This window comes from Nyctereutes procyonoides, unplaced genomic scaffold, assembly GCF_905146905.1.
Source record: "Nyctereutes procyonoides isolate TBG_1078 unplaced genomic scaffold, NYPRO_anot_genome, whole genome shotgun sequence".
Lineage (NCBI taxonomy): Eukaryota > Metazoa > Chordata > Mammalia > Carnivora > Canidae > Nyctereutes > Nyctereutes procyonoides.
The window spans coordinates 26,861,333-26,883,098 of record NW_026575136.1 but is presented as its reverse complement, the minus strand read 5'-3'; the positions used below and the strand labels follow the sequence as shown (position 1 = coordinate 26,883,098).

The window sequence follows — 21,766 nt, the reverse complement described above, 5'->3', positions numbered from 1 at the left end:
TTTTGAATTATAAACGCAGACGAGGTGGATTTGAATTTAGTGTTAATGAGAGTGTGGTTGAAATGCTGGATCATGAAGTCCAGGTTCAACAGAGCATAATACAGCATGAGCCTCTTCACAATCTCCCAGAGCATAGAGATGATTTCAGAACCATGGACATCGGCACATGGGGCTCCAGCCCCAAATTCCTGTACCTGCCGCAAGCACAGTGAACCTTGGCAGGCTACCTAGAAGGTGGACCGTAAGATTTTGCACATCATTATGCTGGAAGGCAAGATGTTATAAGCATGTTTAATGGGAATTTGAGCCACACAAAGATCAGTAAATGTGACTGGGGTAAAGAGCTCAAAACTCTGAAGTGGATCCACTCTAGCAGGTAACAAGGTCCACATGTGCTCAAAGAAGCGGCCTTCTGAGGAGGACAAGAGGCTAGATATTAGACAGTATACCAAATGGATGTCAAGCCAGGGACATTGTGGGAGAAAGATCACGAATAGGAACTAAGACCCCGATGCCAAAGTCCTCTAGAGCTCTAAGAGTCTGGCAGATGGGAAATAGCCAGGCTTGGAGAGAAAGGGTGGATTTAAGTGTTTAGAGTTTTAAAGGAGAAAGGGCAATAGGAGAAGATGATAGAAAAATTCTCTGAAGATGTTGGTGGGGAGCCAGAGAAAAGCTCTTATCTTCTCCTCCTGGCCTCAGACAAGGAGTTCATAGGAAATAAACAGCTTCCACTTGAGAAGGGTTTGAAGCAGGTACTAGGAGTAAATTCAGGATTATATGAAGTATGGGTTGAGGAAGCTGTGACCTCTGGTTAAAGCTCTGTAGTTGGGCTAAGAATACACAGTTTCTGCAGTGACAGAAAACTAATGGAAAGGGTGTTGGTCTATAGTGGTTCTCTACATGTTCTCTATGAGGAGTAGCCTAGGGATTAATGCCGATTTTTCCAAAGAACAGAACAAAAACTCTTGATCATGTGCCTTCTGATAGACAGATACTAAAGTAGGAACCGTAAAGGCACATACAAGGAATGAAAAAAAAAAATCCCTGTCCTCATGGAATTTTCAGTACACTTAGAGTTAAAAGACATTAAAATGCATAAAAAGAATGAGAAATGCAGAGTGTATGGAGTTTAAGGAGGCTGAGGTCCTTGCAGGCTGAAGCCGTCGTGATGGCAGCAGGGATGGGGAAGAGGGAGCTGGGCTCTTTTAGAATAAAGAGAAATGGGAAGGGTCCTCCAGGAGAGGATGTTCACATCAGAAAGACCTGAAAGCATTAAAAATGCTACTTTATTAAGGATTCGTTTCAAAAATCACCCCATGTTGCGGCCGAATGAGAAAGGTGTAGAGATGAAACAAGGGGCAGAGATGAAACCAGACTGGCCACTGCTGCTTACTGTTGAATCCGGCTGGTGGATACGGGGTTTGTTGTAGACTCTTTCCCCCTTTTCTGCATATGCTTCAAAAACTCCACAAACGGTAAAACATAATTTAAAAGTTTTGATTGGAATGACAGTCTATGAAGAGAGCAATAGTATACAATTAAATCAAGTTACAAGAGAGAGAGAGAGAGAGAATAAACAGTGCTGAAAACCAGAAATCCACATTTCGTGTCCTGACCTCCTGAAGGTGAAGGAGACCAGTTTGGGTGCCTCACAATGTTCATGTGCGGTCACGTTTGAGAGCTCAGCCTGCAGGAGACCCCTGAGGACTGCATTTATGGATTTTCACTGTTCCCTCTACCGCATCACACCCATCATCATCTTCTTCTTTGTCACCAAGTGCTCCTTAGTGAGCTCCCAGAGCAAGCAGGCAACACTCCACAAGGTATACCAATAGTCTAGACAAGAGCAGCCTCCCGGGGTGCCTGGGTAGCTCAGTGGTTGAGCGTCTGCCTTTGGCTCAGGTCATGATCCCGGGGTCCTGGGATCGAGTCCTGCATCCGGCTCCCTACAGGGAGCCTGCTTCTCCCTCTGCCTGTGTCTCTGTGTCTCTCATGATTAAATGAATGAAATCTTGAAAAAAAGATCTGCCTTTCATTTCAGGTTTATTTTTTTTAAGATTTCATTTATTTATTCATGAGAGACACAGAGAGGCAGAGACAGAGGCAGAAGGAGAAGCAGGCTCCCTGCGGGGAGGCTGATGCACACTTGATCCCAGGACCCAGGAATCATGACCTGAGCCACCCAACTGCCCCTCGTTTCAGGTTTATAGTCTTCAATCCAGTGCTTGCTGACTTCTCACTGGTGGGCTAGCAAGGATTCAGTTCTATTGAATAAATATGAAAGGACAGATCAGCCCGTGGAAAGGCAGAGCAAGAGGAGAAGCAAGAGGAGGAGAAAGGGGAGGAAGATCTGCAGACCTCCCAAATGCGTGTTCCCCTCACTAAATGGTCTCCTATTTACTGACGTATGAATTTTTTTTAACCTTTTCTCCATCAAGTTTCTCTTTTCACAACTGAGATGGGGAAAACCCCTGGTTACAATACCATGACGACTCTTCCTTTGAAAAGCAATGAATTCATACTGCATCCCTTCTTGCCTCTTCCTCAGGAACACTACTTTTGGAGGTTATTATTAAAGCCCATCAATAAGAATAGCAATAAAACATCATGTAAGGGAAATTTCCTACACATCCTAAAATAGATTAGGATTTAAAAAAATAGATTAGGATATTCTCTGTAAGCTGAAGTCATTTGCATTTTGTTTTGCCAGGTGTTTTTGTTTGTTCTGAATTGCCGACATTGAAATTTTAATTCAAACTGTGTTTACCGTATCTAATCCTCTGATCTAAATTATCTATTTGACTAAAACCTTGCAGCAGCAAGTTCCATGGCTTAATTTCATGGTTAATTCATCCTAAATGCTTTGAATGTTAGGTCTATTTTTATTTCTTAGTGTATTCTCTGTTGTTACACGATGGGCAGGGCACAAAACAATTCCATTATTCCACATGTCCTATTTACATGTCAGTATTTACCCTATCTTTCCTTCTGTCTCTACCTCTTCCACTTTCTTCATCCCTCTTTTATTTAGAAATGAATAATCTTAGCTCTCGCCCAGCCATAAATACAGTGATGGAGTATTCTCCTTAGACATTTAAATGAATGCAGTCATTGGAACTTTCTACAATCTCTTCTCATCAGAATTTCAAATATCGGAGGCCTTATCAGTTTTCACTCATTTGTGCCAAGTCATTTCATCACGTCGTCATGGCCACAAACAACAGAATAATGAATGGTAGTTTTCCAGAGAACTGAGTCCTCACTATTGCTTATTAGTAACCTTTCCTATTTGAGCTCTTTTAGTTCTCTGATATTTATGAACAGACTGTGACAGGGAGGTTACCCAAATAAAATACAGTTCTAGTTTCTTTTTCCTTTTAATTTTGTTTTATAGAGATTGTGTACATGAGCCCTCAAGGGGGGTATAGGAGGAGGGACACAGAGAGAGAGAAAGAGAGAGAATCTCAAGCAGGCTCCACACCCAGTGCAGAGCCCATCTCAGGGCTTAATCCCACAACCCTGAGATCAGGACCTGAGCCAAAATCAAGAGTCAAGTGCTTAACTAAGCCATCCAGGCACCCCCAGTTCTAGTTTCTTAAAAAGCAAATTAGAGTCCACTTTTCCATCAGAGAATGTCAACTGCCAAATAAATGCAATAAATGGTCCTTTTGGATTTCCTGAATTATTTTTTCACCCCAATTTGAGTATCATCATATTTCATGGAAAATATTCATTTATACATTATAATTAATATAATCCCAGTTAATTAAGCTTTGATCAATTTACTCATGAATGTGCCCACAATAGCTGGCAGCCCATCAGTTCTTATAAGGGCCTGTGAGAAACAGAGAATCCCATATGATCTCATAGGAAACTAACATAAACCAATTCAACACGGAGTTGTTTCCTCACTATTTTGGGAGTAATACTTTCCCAACCCATGCAAACCCTTAAAGAGGGGTGCCTTTTTGAGTGGAGACGTCAAGCATATAGAGATTCTGGTCTTTAAATAAAAAAACTATGTATGGGTATATGAAACATAAAGAACATATTAAATGAGTATAAACTAATGGCAAATCTATGAAGATAAAGGAAATATTAAAACATTTATTATTATCATTTCATTTAAAATTGTGTTAATTTAATTATGAATAAAATATAAACAAAAGTAAGAATAAAAACTGGGACCCCTGGGATCCAGTCTGTGCAAAAAGTCACATTCAGAGAAAACACAAATCCCATTCCATTTACTTAGGCTTCCTTAAAGAGACCATTCTAAGGATTTCACAAAGCATGCCACATAAAGAAGTCCCTCCTAGATCCTTTTTAGATATCTCTTCTCATCCCCAAACTTTCACTCATAGCAGTGACTAAATATCCTTCCTTACATCACAAATCCTGACCACAACTATGCCCACTTTCTATTCATCCCTTCCTCCTTTGTACAAGTTCGCACTATCCCCATCCACAGAACACCTAATGACATGAGACCCACCCACTCCTCCCAGCCATGCAAAGTACATATACATCTCTTGGAAGTTCAGCTTTTTTCCCATTCTGACTACATTTCATGAGACTATCATCTCCCTTTGTTCTGGTGAAAAGCAGTAACATTCTGTGTGTGTGTGTGGGGGGGTGTATGTAGAGAGCAATGAAAAAAAAATAAGGTCAGATGCTAAACAATTTAAACAACATAGTGAGCAGAGTAAATCTTAATGGATATCTACAAACTCTATACCCTGATACTAGAGGACACACTCATCTCAAATGCCCATGGCTTATCCACAGAAATCCATCGTATTCTGGGTCACCAAGAAAGCATCCGTCAATAACCCCAATAAGGGAAAATAGTATAAACAATCCCTTCTAATCACGCTGCAGCAAAACTAGAGTTTAACTAACAAAAACAAGTCACAAAAGCCCCTTCCACATGGGTAGTAAAAATCCTCCTATTCACTCCTGAGTAAAAGGGAAAATTGAAACTGAAATTACAAAAACAACAACAACAACCACCACCACCACCTCATTGACAGTGGTTTCCAATTCTAGTCATACCTTATTCCTTTTTTCCCTACAAATTACAACTAAAATCCCTGAACAAAAGCCATAAAGGAACCATGAGAAGACTCTGAAAGGGGAAAAAAGAAGGAAGAATAGCTAAAACTTCAGGACTAGAGGTTCAATGTAGTGTTAAATTTTCCGGGTTTTTATCCTCCTATATATCCCAGCCTAAGTTTCTTTTTTTTTAATAATAAATTTATTTTTTATTGGTGTTCAATTTGCCAGCATACAGAATAACACCCAGTGCTCATCCCGTCAAGTGCCCCCCTCAGTGCCCGTCACCCATTCACCCCCACCCCCCGCCCTCCTCCCCTTCCACCACCCCTAGTTCGTTTCCCAGAGTTAGGAGTCTTTATGTTCTGTCTCCCTTTCTGATATTTCCCACACATTTCTTCTTCCTTTCTTACTCTGGAACTCTTAACACAGGTAGGAAAAAAATGTTTAAGCAAAGCCTGTTCTCTCTAGCCAGAGGTCTAGGAAGAAGGTAGCCCTAAAGGACCGAGCCCTTTAAATTCTATCCACCTAAATAGACAAATGTCATGAGAGAAGTAGCACCCCTAACCACCCTCCCAACATTGGTGCAGTTGTTGCAGAGACAGAGGGGTGAAACCATGGTGAATATCCCCACCTTATACCAGCAGTGTGACATGCCTGTCCACTCACTGGTGGTGGCTGCAGACACAGATAATAAAATCCTACTCCTTCCTACTTGCACTGAGAACACAGTCTGTGAGGTAGAATCTTGTCAACTATCATCACCCTGAAGGAAGTAAAATGAAGAATATAATAACCAGCAAACAAACAGCCCCCCCCCAAACTAGAGAGTTTGAGGAGGATCACAAAGAGGCAGGACACGGAGAAAAGCATTCTTCATATTTGTATATGAAGTCCCAGGCACACCCTTGTTCCACTCATCTGTAAAACTGAACAGAATCAATAAAGTGAATATTCTGAGAAGCGAATTATGGTGCATTCCACATAGGCCTCTGGATAATGCAACAGTGGGGCAGACCAAAATAGCACTGCAAAGAGTTTTACAACTAAATTGACATTAAAACCACAGCCCACCAGAGTGGCCTACAATGTACTCTCTGATCATAAATGTATTAAAACCTACAAAAACAGATTTAAATGGAACCAGAGTCTCATTACATAATACTCAAAATGTTTAGGTCTCAATAAAAAATTAGTCATCATACCAAAAACCAGAAAAATCTCAATTCACATGACAAAAGATGATCGATGGATTTCAGTATCAAATGATAAAAGTGTAGGAATTCTAATAAGGATTTTATACCAGCTATTAGAAAATGCTACAACTAGCAATCTCCAATACTTTTGTAAGAAATAGAAAATAAGTAAATATACAGGTAGATGCAGATACATTGGAAAATCTAGATGAACTGGATAATTTCCTAAAGAAATACAGATTACTAAAATTCAGTTTGAGCTGAGAAGCTTAAACAGACTGATTTCCATTGGAGAAATAACATTATTAAGGACCTACTCCACAAAAATCATCAGGTATAGATGGTTTAACAGCAGAATTCTACCAACTTACAAAGGCCAGATAGTCCTAGGACTCATTATTCTAGAACACTGAAAAGAAAGGAAACTTCCCAATTCCTTCAAAGAAGGAACACTGAATGATATCTAAAACAGATGAGGACAGTAGGGTAGAGAGGAGACATACATCACTCATGAATATAAATGCAAAAATACTAAGCAAAATATTAACAAATAGAATCCAATAGCACATTAAGAAAACAATACATCAGTACATTGTGGGATTTATTACAGAGGAAAGGTTAGTTCAATATTAGGAAATTTACTACTATAATACACCATATTAATAAATCTAAGGAAAAAATATCATGATTATTTCGATATATGATGAAAAAGCCACTGACAAAACTCAATACCCATTTCTGATTAAAAAAAAAAGTTTAAAGTCCAAGAAAAAAAGATGCCCACTCTCTCTGCTACTACATGTCACTGCACTGAAGGTGTTAGCAAATTCACTTAGACAAGAGAACACAATCAGACGAATAAGAGTAGACTGAAAAAAAAATCCTGTATTTTTAGATATTGTAGTAGTGTATCTGGAAAGCCACAGATAATCAGTTACAAAAGCAAATCAAACAAAAGAAATTCAATCAAGTAGCAGGCATTAAAGAAGCACACGAGAGTCAAAAGAAAGTCTACGGTTGCACCCAAATACCTGTGGAAAATTAGAATACAATAAAGGTAACATCCCATATCAATGGAATAAAGATGAATATTTAGATAAACAATCCTAGGAAAAGTGGGTAGTCATTTAGAAAAAAAGATAAAATCAGATCCATATCTCACCCTACACACAAAGGAATAAACTCCAATGCATTAGAGACCTAAATAAAAGAAACTGAATCATGGAAGTACTAAAAAAAAACTATTGGTCAATTCCTCTCTAACTTCTGTGAAGAAAAAGGTTTTCTAACAATGACTCAAAATCCTGAGACAATAAAAGAAAATATTAATAAAGTCGACTAAAAAATTAAAATTAATGCACGTCCGAAAATACTGAAAAACAAGTCAAGCTATAGAAAAACTGACAACATACATCGCAGATAAAAGGCCAACTTCTAATACGTAAAGAACTCTTAAATGTGAAGGGCAAAGGACCAAAAACTTGGTAGAAAAATGTAGAAGAGACATGAACAGACAATTTATTTTTTTCAGACAATATACACATAGAAAAAATGTTATTTTTTAAATAGACTATTTTTTAGAGCAGTTTTGGCTTTACAGCAAAACTGAGTGGAAGGTCGAGATTCCCCACATGTGCTCTGCCTCCATTCAGATCTAGTCTCCCACGGAATCAACATCTGCCACCTGAGTGGTACATTTGTTACAACTGATGAACCTACAATGACACATCATTATCACCCAATGTTTATAGTGTATATTAGAGTTCACTCTTGCCGTTTTATGTTCTATGGGTTTGGACAAACGTCTGATGACATGTAGCCACCATTACATAGAATTACGCAGAGTAGTTTCACCGCCCTAAAAAATCCCCTGTGCTGTGCCTACTCATCCCTCCTCTCCTCTCCACTCCTTTTAAAAATTTTTATGCAATTAAAAATATGTGATTTTTTTCTACTGCCCTTATGTTTAGAAACTCGCTCTTTGCTCTGAGATCCAATACCTAACTACCCGTGTCTCCTGCTAATTTGTTTCCTTCTATCATTCTTTTTTATAAAATGAAGATCTACATATTTAATAATAATAACCAATTATCCTATTAGTAGTATCTCTTTAATCTCTCTTGCCTGTGTGGTTCTCATCCAGCACAAGCTAATTTCAAGTATGTAACAGTCTATTTCTGAGTTCAATTCCATGTCATTTGTTTGTCTGTTTATTTTTTGTCAATTAAAACTGTTTAACAAAAGTGTATTTCAGTATTTGTTAAGGCAAGTTCTTTCAAAAAATTCTTGACCATTTTCATTCACTTGAATTTTCTACGAATCTTAGAATTATTTTCCAAGAAAAACACCCCACGACAGAGTACAGTGAAACCAATTACTCTAATTTTTAAAATATGAGTTGCATGTCCCATAAGGAGAAAAGCCTTGGGATCCCTGGGTGGCTCAGTGGTTTAGTGCCTGCCTTTGGCCCAGGGCATGATCCTGGAGTCCCAGGATCGAATCCCACATCAGGCATGGAGTCTGCTTCTCCCTCTGCCTGTGTCTCTGCCTCTCTCTCTCCCTCTCTGTGTCTCTTATGAATAAATAAAATCTTCAAAAAAAAAAAGGACAATAGCCTTGGTTCTTGGATACAGTCACTCCTGGAAGAATAGTGTAAGAGGACACTTCCATCAGCAGCTCGGGAGAAGCAGGAAAAGAGCATACATGCGATGTAGAAAGAAGTGGGGACAGTCAGAACTCCAAACAAGCAGAGACCTGACTTCCTCCAAAGGCCAAACTATTCAATCACTCCATATTTATCTGAATATGAATCAGACAGATAACAAACGTGGCTTTGTGAAAGCTCCAAACTCAGTGTCATTGGGGTACAAGCTACAGAAGAATAGAGGCAGCATCTCCTTAGATGAACTAACCAAATCTGCTTTCACATTACTCTACTTCAGACATTGGGACCAAGGCTGTAGGTCATTGAGAAAAATTCATCCAAATGTATCAGATCATTCATCACTCATCAGAGTCCATGTCTTGGGAGAATTTTCTTTTACCCTGAAGGTTGGTTAAGTTTCACTCTTGGGCTTGCCTTCAATTCAGTTCATACCACGTAAATGGCATGCAGTTTCTGTTTTCATAACTTGGGAAATACTACACAACTGTAATCATATTGTCATGCAATTCTTTATAGTGACCTATTTAGAAACACAGGTCAAACTTGTTCATTACTGGGTTCCTTGACCTGGAATATGTTCCCAAGTCATGGAATTCTCAAAGCATGGCATGGTGAAATGACAGAATTTAAGTCACCAAAAATTAGTCCTTCATTTAGTAAAATAATTTAGTGCATGTTCAAAGAACATGATCTTTAACAAAGGAAAACAGATAGTGTGCTCTGCCCAATGGCCACCGATTTCTCCTTATGAACCCAAATCAAAGGTATCACTACAACTTGCAACTCACCTACATTATGATTCTTTAACCCCAAATCCCTTTCTCTGATTCTCTTTTAAAATGTGCTCTACATAAATGCTTTATATTCCCATAACACCTTAAAATTTGGACAAGTAATCATCCTTTATGTCAAGCATCTGATGATTTTGAACATTACCAAATTTAGTTCTGCTTGTGACTTCCCCAGAATTATTTTAAAATACAATAAGCCTTTTTTAGAACTACTCATAAATTTAAAGTGAACTGTTTACCAATTTTTAAAGCAGTAAAAATTAGACCACCTCAAACATAAAATCATTTCAGGTTGAAAATTTTTAAATATTTAATAACATAACAGAAAGCCTGTAGTTCTGTTTATTCTAGTGACCAGATTACTTTCTGGAAGCGATCTTAGTTGTTTCTATTTGTTAGCATATTATTTATGCTTATTCAAATAAAATAAGCACTAGGAGAGTTTGAAGCACAAAGTTGCATGGAGAAGACAAAGATTTCAACAACTCCCTATAGCAGTTCAGAAAAATTACATCAACATTTTGATAATAAAAAGCAGAGATTTGTGTGACATTCATTAGGATGACCAGTCCCCTTCTAGAGCTAGATTTTCATCCATTCTTCAGCTCCTTTCCATAATTACAAAGCGAGTCTGTGACTAACCAACCGTATCCCCAGAGTTGTAGCTGGACCACAATAGTTGGGCCCCCTCCCCTTTTTTTCTGATGGAATCTAAAAATAAGGATATGACCTAACTTCAAACAAATATCATCAACTTCTTTTTTTTTAAGATTTTATTTATTCATAGAGACATAGAGAGAGAGAGAGGCAGAGACACAGGCAGAGGGAGAAGAAGGCTCCAAGCACCGGGAGCCCGACATGGGATTCGATCCCGGGTCTCCAGGATCGCGCCCTGGGCCAAAGGCAGGCCCTAAACCACTGCGCCACCCAGGGATCCCTATCATCAACTTCTTAATTCACAATTATCTTCTGATGTTATAGGCATGAGAGTCATTCAATATTTATTTTTAAATGTTCTGTTATTATATTTATACAGTTGTCTTATGATCAAATATGTGATGATTGAAAAATAAAATTAATATAGAACGTGCCACTGAATGTAGTGAAATATTTCATCATATTAAGTGACTCTTCTCTTCCTAAATATTCATATATGGAGAGGCAAAGATTAGTAACATCCTTACTTTACATAACCATTTTAAAAAGTAATAGTGTTCATAGCACTTGGTTGTAAAGAGAACAGATGCTCAACATAGAACAAATGAGTGTCAAGTGTAACAAAACTCAGGCCTCTAAATCTCCTACACTTTTCCCTGCTCCACAGCCATCTTCTTCAGAGGTGGGTAGAAGTCTAGTGGGGCCTATACAACACCCTCAGTATCCTTGGCTGGCTCCTTCTATTTGCTTTGTGCTCTAAATTCTGATCCCTCTTTTCCCACTCTCTCCAGAAGATCTCGCCCACTCCCATTATTTCCATGGTCACCCACCACTGGGGACTCCCAAAGTTGCATCTCCAGATGAAAGAGCACCTTTAATTCCTATATTCCAATGTCTACTAGACATCACACAAGCATTTCAAACCTCTCACCTACAAATCTGCCCTCATGATCTTTTTCCAAACCTGTTCTTCCTTTCCAGCCTTCCCCATCTCAATAAATGGAAGCTCTCTCAGCCTAGTGGTTCACTACAAAATTTTGAGGGTAATCTTTGATTTCTCCATCTCCCTCATACTTATGCAATCCATTCCCAAGTGCTACTGCTTCCTCCTCCAAAATATATCTCAGATCTGTCTGCTTCTCATCATTTCTTCATGGACTACCTTCATGCAAATCACCATCATTTCTCATCTGAACTCTGGCAATATAGTTCCTAACTGCCTTCACCTCTTCCACTCTTGCCTCTCCAATATGATCTCTAACATCATCCAGGACAACTGTCTTCAGACATAAGGTGGATCATGTTACTTCCCTGCTGAGAGCCCTTCAAAAACTTTCCTGTATTCTTGATCTTGCCATGATCTGGCCATGTCCACTGTCCACCTCTTCTCTAATACTCTCCTCCTCACTCCTGTTATAGGTTGAATTGTATTCTTTCCCCAAAAGATATACCTAATTCTTAACCCCCAGTAGAGGTGAATATGATCTTTTTTGGAAATAAGATTTTTGTAGATTTGATTAAGACTCTCAAGATGAAATCATTCTGAATTACCCAGGTATGTGCTAATCCAATGACTAGTCCCCTTATAAGACAAAGGAGGGTGATATTTCAGCCACAGAGACTCAGGGGGAGATGGCATGTGGAGAGACAGGAATGATGCATCTACAAGGCAAAGAAGTCTAGAGCCACCAGAAGCTAAAATAGGCAAGCCAGGATTTTCCCTAGAGTCTTCAGAGCAAGTGTTGGCCTTGCTGACTCTGATTTCTAATTCTCATCCTCAGAACTGTAAGACAATACATCTATATTGCTTTAATTAAGCCACAAAGTTTGTGGTGGTTTGTTATAGCAGCCCTAGGGACCCGATGCACTCCCTAAGCTCCAAAACAGTGATATTTCAGTTATTTAAAAGAGTAAGCTTTTTCCTTCTTAAAGATTTCTTACTGCTATCACCACGAAGAAATATCTGGCATACATATCACCTTTCCAAAGAGGACTCCTCAAAATGTAATCTGAATCAGGCCCTCCCTCCTATACTCAGAGACCTTCCCTATAGTATTTATAAGAACTTGTGACGATGTACCTATGTATTTGTTGAATGTCTGTTTTTCCTTTACACTTTATGCTCCATAAAGGCAATGTCTGTGTCTGTTATATCACCACAATAACCTCTATCTTAGCAGACACTAAAGATAGTCCTTCAGTAAATTACAGAAATAAAAGAGGACTAAACAATCTCCTTTTGTTGGTGAGTATTCTGAGAAGTGGCTCTTCCCACATTGAGTCAGTTGAAATCCACCAACCATATTAAAGTTAAATGTTAGCTGAATACTGATAAAATGAATTCCATAGATATAGGATTAAATTAAATCAATATAATATTTGAGATGAAAATGCCATTACAAGGGAAAAGACTTCATCGTCAATATTTGATCTGCTGGAGAACAAACCGAATTGCCTGCATGCACCAACCACCAGGTGTACTGGCTGAGACAGCCAACATACACAATTCAAAACCATGCCAATGAAAACCATGCAAATCGGATCCTTGGCACATGCAGCTTTTCATGAATGTGCCTGAAGCTAGGATCCTTAATATATACAATTGTGTCCCATTTCCTTTCAGCCCATAAATATGTCTAGGAAGCCACTGTGTCTCCTGCTACTTGATACACATACCAATGCACATAACAATCTATAAGTCAGATTCAGGAATGGTGTAGTATCTTGGGCAGGTATGATGTGAAACCAAATACAAAGACTATACCACCAGAGATAAGAGAAAAACCTCACAATCTTGTTTCAGGAGGAAATTCCAGGGATATTTCCACATTGTACACAAAACCAAAGAATATTAATGATAATATAACTTATTTTAATAAGGTTGCCCATTAAAAAAATAATAATAAGGTTGCCCATTCAAGTCCTTCATTTAGTGGCTTTTTTCCCCTTCCAGTCAGTAGTTCATTCATCTATTCATTCATGTGACAAATTTGCATCAATAACCTACTAGATGCTGGGCCTTATGCCATACAGTGGGAATACTGTGGTAGGCTAATTTTTTAAAAATCCTGTCTTTGCCTTCAATGAGCCCAAAGTTTGGGAAGGAGAAGCTTTATGAGCAATTATAAGGCACCACGAAAAGTGCCACATGGGAGTACTGTCTGAACAACCAGGAAAGTTCATTGAGAACTAGAGGAAGCAGAGAAACTTAGCAGAGATAAACTGGAACTGATCAGGTCTGGGGGAAGGGGGGCAGAAAGGAAGCCAGAGTCACACCCAGGAGGGTTCAGAGACAACAGAGAACATGGCAGGCCCTCAAGGCACCCATGGAGCTAGCGGTCAAAGGCAGAAAGAAAATGGACCTGGGGTGGCAGGCATGGGGGGAGAAGGAAGAAAAAAGCTAGGGAATGAAATAAAAAGGAAATCAAGATTTTGAAATAATCCATCCAGTTGTGAAAGCTAAAAGATGATACAGAGGTCTTTGTGTCATGTTTCTGTAAGAAGGAAAATATCATATTGTTTCCCAGGCATCAATTTTAGTAGGCAAGAGTCAGTAATGTTCATACAACCTAGAACATTGCTTTTCAATCTGCCGATTACAATCCACTGTGGGAGATGAAATACATTTAAGGGATAGACATCAGCATTAAAAAAAAAGAAGAAGAAGAAGGGTGCCTGGGTAGCTCAGTCAGTTAAGCATTCGACTCTTGATTATGGCTCAGGTCATGATTTCAGGGTCCTGAGACTGGGCTCAGCAAGGAGTCTGCTTGAGATTCTCTTTCTCCCTCTCCCTCAGCTCCTCCCTGCCTTCCTCTCTCTCCCTCCTCTCTCTCTCAAAATAAATAAAATCTTTTTAAAAATGAAAGGCAGTAGTATATGATACAATGGAATAGGATAGGACACATGAGAACAGACAAATAGAATAAGGTAGATCACAGAGCACTGCTCACAATAAGAGCAAGAATTATTTTGTGTGTGCACACATGCATGTGATCAGTAACAATTGCTTGATAGCCACTGACCGAGAAGTGGGTCCACACTCAGTGATGACTCTGATCAAGTCTTAACATCCCTTAGAGAGCTTTCTTAAATATTTAGGGCTTAATACTAAAACTCTTGGACCCTAGCCACAATGCAAAGTTCTTGCTCTTTGCTGTTGAGTGAATTCGCACACTGTGAGGTGGCCTTTGAAGAAGAGCTGGGCTTGGTGCCAAAGTGGAGAGTGGGAGCCTCACAGTGGCTGTTCATCTTGATGAGACGGTAAGATGCTAGAAGGGAGTGGGCCTATCACACCCAGGCACCAGGATTTCCATGAGAGTCTTCTCTATGTCACATATACCAAAAATCCAGATGATATGAGTATCTATCTGTTCATGAAAAGGGGCCCAGGCCATAAAGAAGTATTTCCCTGTAACTGCTCCTAAAACACCTCTCCACAGTCAACCACAATCTCTCCAGGAGCCAGATGCAGAGCATTTGAGACCAGAGGATAATGGCCAAGTCCTTGTTATTTAGAGCCAGTTTCTAAACACTGGTTATATTTCTGAGTGCTTCAGTGAAGCAGGTAGCATCTTTAAGAAAGGAGCTCATGATTTTTTTGCTTCCCTTTATATTAACTAATCTCTTCTAGACAGTAAAAATGTGTTCACTATACAATTTAAACCCCATGTGCCACTTTTCACCCTCCAGGAAATGCACAAATATCAGAGGAAAAAGAATTAATCTCTGTGGATGGTGTCTGGCTCTGGGTGTGGCCAGGCAGTAAGGACCATTCCTAGGCCTGATACTACTAAACTTTCCAGGGATCTTTATCTGTGAACATTTTAAAGTCACACCAATCATGCCATTTGTTGCTTGCTATGTGGACCACAAAGTTAGCAATCGGAGTTGTACAAAGTGTTGTGTATGACAGGGTTGGGGCAGGTGCTATGAGAATGTGGCGGTGTGACACTGACACCAGGCTTGAAGAAGCAGTTACTAGAACATGTGGGCAACATACCCTCCTGGTAGAGCCACCTGTGGTTGAGGGATGAACAACAAACAAGAAAGGATCCCTCGGAATCTAAAACTTGCCAGAAAGGCAAATAGCCTGTGAACTTGAAGGGAGCAATATTTGCTAAGTGTGGTGCCGAGGATTTACAATTATGTGAAGGATTAAGCATTGCACTTTAGAAGTTTGGAGACTGTTTATTTCATCAGGAACTCCTGGGAGCAGAGGTTGGCAAAGTTCTTCTGTATGGGACCGGAGAGTAAATACTCTGGGTATGTGTGCCATATGGCCATCTTTCACAACTCAATTTTTTGGTTGTAGCATGAAAGCAGACATAGCAAATAAGTAAACAAATGGACATGGCTGTGTTCCAATAAAACTTTATTTACAAAATCAGGTGGCAAGCCTGTTTTGGACTGAGAGTTAAGGTTTGCCGACTCCTACCCTAAAGCATTAAATGGCCCTCTGGAATCAAACATAAGACTAAGGACTTTGGCAAACCACACAATTGATTCTTAACAGACCTCTATGCAACTTTATAACTTAACACTATTATACCAACTAAATCTATTAAAAGATAATAACAAATGAGGCCATCTTTTGATCTTCACAAGCACTGATACCACTATTTTATTGTTATCCCTATTTTTCAGCTGAAAATTAATCTCAAGCTATTCAGTTACTTTTCCAAGGGCACACATGCTGTATTAGATAGAATTTATACACAATCATTTGGCTCAATAAAAATCAGGAAATCCAAAATCTAAATTGTTGCCTTGCAGCTAATTTCCTAGATGAAAAAGATGAACTTACTATGTTTCTAACTCTTAACGTTGAACAGAAACTTTCAAAATGATAATGGAGACCACTATGGGAAGAGGTAGAGAATTTGAGAAAGACTTTGAGTTCATGGTAATGCCAACTATAAAGAACTAAGAGTCCTTGTAAGTTTTTCCATTTCCTCACATCACACACACACACACACACACACACACACACACACACACTCACACTGAGTCCACCCGAGATTCTGGAAATAGAAAAATCTAAAATGTAGGAGGAAGCCACAATGCCAGGCCCAGCACCCGGAGGGAACTAATACCTTCTAATCTCTCAGAATCTTCTTCACCAGCTTCTCAAAAAAAATACTGACCATGGAAGCAGGAACCTCTGTTTATCCTCCACCCAGATTTCAACTGGAAGGCAGTGGAAGCCCAGACCCACCTTGTCATATGAAACGAACATCTGCATGGCTTTCACAACCTTTAGCAGGAGACCAAGTTGGGATTCTGTTAAGACTGTGATGTTGTCACTGGATCCCTCTACAGGTCCCCCAGGTGTGGCTGGGAGCACGCCACTCATAAATCGGTTCTCTGTCCCCCATGAAGAGAGATGGCCATCACCGCCAACCACTTTGCTGAAACATTTCATACACTCGCCCCACATAATGATTTTATGGGACCTGACACACAGCAACGTTCATAATCGGAACCTTAACAGGCAGCAACATGTTGAGAAAACAGCTCTGGTCTTTACTTTGCATCCCCTGAGGCATGCTCTCATTACATAACATCTCGTGCACAGACAAGAGAATCCTCCTACTTGCACACTTCAAAGGTTCGTGCATAAATATTCATCCCAATGAATGCTGTCCCCATTTGTTTCCACCTTTGGTGATGGGTAATAAGGTATTGGTCAACCACTACAATGGCCTTTATACAGAACTGTATACTTTTTATTAGTGATGTGACAATTCTTTTTTTAATAATAAATTTATTTTTTATTGGTGTTCAATTTGCCCACATACAGAATAACACCCAGTGCTCATCCTGTCAAGTGCCCCCCTCAGTGCCCGCTACCCAGTCACCCCCATCCCCTGCCCTCCTACCCTTACACCACCCCTAGTTCGTTTCCCAGAGTTAGGAGTCTTCCATGTTCTGTCTCCCTTTCTGATATTTCCCACTCATTTTTTCTCCTTTCCCCTTTATTCCCTTTCACTATTTTTTATATTCCCCAAATGAATGAGACCATAAAATGTTTGTCCTTCTCTGATTGACTTACTTCACTCGGCATAATACCCTCCAGTTCCATCCATGTCGAAGCAAATGGTGGGTATTTGTCATTTCTAACAGCTGAGGAATATTCCATTGTATACATAGACCACAATGTGATGTGACAATTCTTGTCTATCATCGAATAAAGATTTTGAAAATTCTTCAAAGTGACCATCTATTAAGCACCACTTGCCTCACTAACTCCCCTTCAAAATGATACTCTGGCCAGTGAATTTCGTTCAGTCAACCCACAAACTCCAGTGTCTGCCATTAAAACAGGCTAATTATATACCAAGGGGACCAGTACAAAGGAACTCGGATCCTTCTCATCTTATCCCTGATTTTTGTTCCTATTCATGCCTCCTCCCACCCCAAATTTTTCTGAATTCTCAAAGGGAAAAAAAAACTTTTTAAAGGGGAGAAATAAGAAGCAGTAAAGAAAAAAGTGTTTTTGATCATTTCAGAAGTAGGGGAAAAAAACCCAGGAAGCCTCTAACTATGGCCTGAAATGCCACCTCAGTGTCACGCTTCAGTGTAAACACTGTGGGTGGAAGGAAGTTCCTAAGATATTATTCCTGCCTCTCCCTAGTAGTCCACACTTTGTGATGGCTGGAGATACTTGGAAAGAGCTTTGGGGGAGAGGGCACGGCTGCAGGAGGCTTTCGGGACAGATGCTCAACCTCCTTCTGGCAGAAGGAGAGAAGCCAGTGAGGTCGACTGAGCTGGAGGGAAGGGCTCAGGTGCAGACAGTCACTGTCCTTGTGGCTCCAGCCTCTCTCTCTGGACGGCCTGGAGGACCAGCCTTATGCCTGTCTTTACTCCTCTGGGGAACATTCGAAGACCACAGGGCTTGTCCCTATCAAACATGATCCTGGAACTTTTATCTCTTTGCAGGTGTTCCAGGGAGCATCACTCATGGCAACATAACCCAGCTCAGGCAGGAAAACATCATTTCTTTAATTCTCAAAGAATAAAGGAGGAAATCTGTGTTTGCTTTGGAGCAAACCCAGACTCCATCTTCATTCATGAAACATGAAGAAAAGAGCACATTTGTCTAGTCTGAAACTTAGGTTTAATTCCACCCCATGTAGATCTCTAAGCATTTTTCAGACAAATGGGAGACTTACTACCTCTCTTTTAAGAAAAACTTCCAGAATAGTTTTACTTCATCCCTGTTGAGGAATCAATGTTATTTTATTTATCGGGGCACCTGGGTGGCTCAGTGATTAAGCGTCATGATCCCAGAGTCCTGGGATTGAGTCCCAGACTGGGCTCCCTATGGTGAGCCTGTTTCTCCCTTTGCCTATGTCTCTGCCACTCTCTGTGTCTCTCATGAATAAATAAAATCTTTTGAAAAATGTTATTTATCAGTATAAATATAAGCATTGAAAACCCTATCAGACTTTGGATCAAAATCTTCCAGCTACAACTGTGATTAAATGCAAGGTTTCCTGCTGTTACTATTTCTGTTCTCATCACAGGTGTTGGGGCCTCACAAATACAAATAGTCCTTTTCCTTCCTCTCCTCTGTCTCATGCTTTATAGGGGGCCCCATGAGATGCCCACTAGCTAGTTGATCTTTACTGAATGCAAAAATACGAGCAGAGATGTCCAGACTATAAATTACTAAAGAAGACAAAATTTAGAGCACAGAGATATTCTAAAGCTCAGCTGTACCCAGCTTTGGATTTTTTTTTTTTGAGAACTTTTGATTCTGAATAAGTTTATCAAGTACTCAAAAGCACCTAACATTCCTAAAACCAACATCAAGCTCAAGTCTTTCCCCATTGTTGCTGAAGTTGCCAAGTATCACTGATAATAATGAAAATATCATCAGTCGGGAGTGTCTAACACCTAGCAGACTTTGGGGGGGAATTTTTATCAAGTATTATTGTTTCTAGCTTTTGTTTTGGATCTGGGAGCTGATAGGCAACTAGTCATCGGGACAGGTTTAGATCATTTGCTGTTAAAAAAAAAAAAAGGTAGGGGACGCCTGGTTGACTCAGGGGTTGAGCCTCTGCCTTCAGCTCAGGGTGTGATCTCAGAGTCCCCGGATCAAGTCCCGCATCAGGCTCCCCGCAGAAAGCCTGCTCTCCCTCTGCCTATGCCTGCCTCTCTGTGTCTCTCATGAATAAATAAATAAAATCTTAAAAAAAAAAAAGGTAGAAAAGACTGGCTGGTAAATTTCCATTCATTCATTCACACCTTTACTCAGTACTATTGTTACACCCAGGGGATGGGAAATCCAGATGCAAGCGTTAAGTATATTCAGTGTATAAGTTATTATCTCTCAGAAGCTTGGATTTATTCAGCATTTGGTAGGCATTTTTCACATATGGTAAAGAACAAAGCTGATTTTCTTTTATCTGATATGTTGGCCAATGTGATAGAAATTGCCATCCACTATCATTCTAATCTTAAAATCACTCTACAACCCTGATGAGAGTAGAGAATGGATAAGGGAGTTTATGATGCCTTCAGGGAAGCACAGGAGACAGGATTTCACCAAGCAAGGCATTGTCCGACTGCCAGAAGCCCAGATGCTGGAGGTTAAGTTGTTATTTTGAAGGCAGATGAATGCTCACACAGACAGCCCTTGGGGTTGTCGATCCTTTTTAGTGTCTGAGAATACTCTAGAATAACCCAGCACGTATAAGAATACCACTTACCTCCTCCCACTGCAGTGCTGCCACCTGCTCTGCTGGGCTCAGGTTCTTCCTTCCTCCTCCCCTCCTGAGTCCTCACTCCTCCCACCTCATCTCTACCAGGATCCAGGGAAAGTTCCCCAGAATTCCCACTGGCTCAACCCTTGAGGGAGAGGCTGGCGACAATCGCTGCAGTAGTGACAGCAATGCACAGAAGTCTCTCCCCTCTCCCAGGCTGCTCTACAAAGAAAATCATGGAAGGGATACCCAGGAGGCACACCTGTCCAGCTCGGGAAGGCACAGGGCATCATCCCCCTGCTCAGCAGGAAGCCTAGAGCAGTGCCTTGGCATCTGTTATTCATGCTACCATTTTATCATGAGCACGTCAACCACACCAACCACAGAAAGAAAACATTCTAAGGACTCTCCTTCCACATTCCCATCTAAACTGTATGTGCCTGGATGTAGGGCAGGTGATCAGCTGAGAGCCAAGAGCTGGAGCCAGAAGAATAGAACATAGGGAGGGGTTAAATATGAGGGTAAGCCAGAGCCAAGAGGGGCCAAGCACCAGGTGCAAAACTTAGACAATCCTGTCCTCTGCCCAGGACTGACCAAATGCCTGGGCTTTAGCAATTCTCATGACAGTCATTATCTAGAGTTCAAATGGTGTCCTGAAAGATGAAGTGACTCAAGTCCCAGATCTCATGATAAGCTTGCAACGCATGAATGGTTTTTGCCAATAACAGATGGCAATGGGCAACTTTGAAGAAAAGCTGACGATCCACTACACAGCAGAGACCATATAATCTGAACCAAACAGCAGGGTATGTCTTCTGTGAAGTGCACTTTGGATGACAGACCATAGAAGGGTGTGGTGTACTGGAAATTCCAGCTCCTTGTACCCACGTGGCCTTTGGCAAGCTCTATATGTCCTATTTGTTTGTTTGAAAAATAGGGAGAATTTTAGGAAATGTATAGTTGGGAGGATTCTAGGTAACATATGCAAAGTACTTAGTATATAGTAGTCACTTAATAAATGCAGTTATTATTGTAATAACTGATTGAGGCAGCCCTGGGAAAATCCAGGATGTATGAGAACTGTATGTATACAATTCTTTTATTTACATATTACCTATTACTCAAGGTCCACCTCAAAATCTTCCCATTTTCACCGTCTTTCATATTATCACGAGTCCATATTGATTTTTTTCCTTCTCAATAATATGCTTTCATCATATATTTTACTGGATTCTCTCCACTTTTTATATATAACTTTATATTGTCACTTCTAAGTCACTCCTACAAGACCTTTTCCTGAGCAAGAAAACAAGCCATGCTGCCTTAAAATCCCAAAGATGTAATACACTGTAAAAAACCTGGTAAGCACTTGAGAAATATATGCTAAGTTAATTGTGGTCCAAGTGGGATTTTGGGTTGGCCATGACTATAAATATCCTTCATACGCATGTGGACATTTCTTAAATTATCTTTTGGAGAAGGTCTTTTCGTATTTGCGTTTCACCATGATCTGTATGGAAAATGAAAATCCTATTTATGTCACAAAATTACAGTCGCTTTGTCTTTGTTGTTAAATATAGCCATGGCCCTGTGACGGTGGAGCATAGAGATGCAGAATCTGTGTGCTGAAATAAGGAGACTTCCCTGTTCATGGTAAATACAGTCAGCCACCATCAGCATTTATAGAACCACTTC

The 21,766-nt window shown here is 40.1% G+C and overlaps 1 protein-coding gene across 1 annotated transcript in view; it reads right to left on the bottom strand.

Annotated features, from left to right (window-relative positions):
* LOC129495388 (serpin B7-like) overlaps positions 1-16,732 on the bottom strand; it is a 51,232-nt gene extending 34,500 nt beyond the window's left edge. Inside the window, exon 1 of the mRNA XM_055302838.1 lies at positions 16,579-16,732. Within this exon, the coding sequence (XP_055158813.1) occupies positions 16,579-16,716 (138 nt within the window). The 5' untranslated portion in view covers positions 16,717-16,732. The remainder of the gene's footprint in view (positions 1-16,578) is intronic.
* Between the last annotated feature and the right edge of the window lie 5,034 nt (positions 16,733-21,766).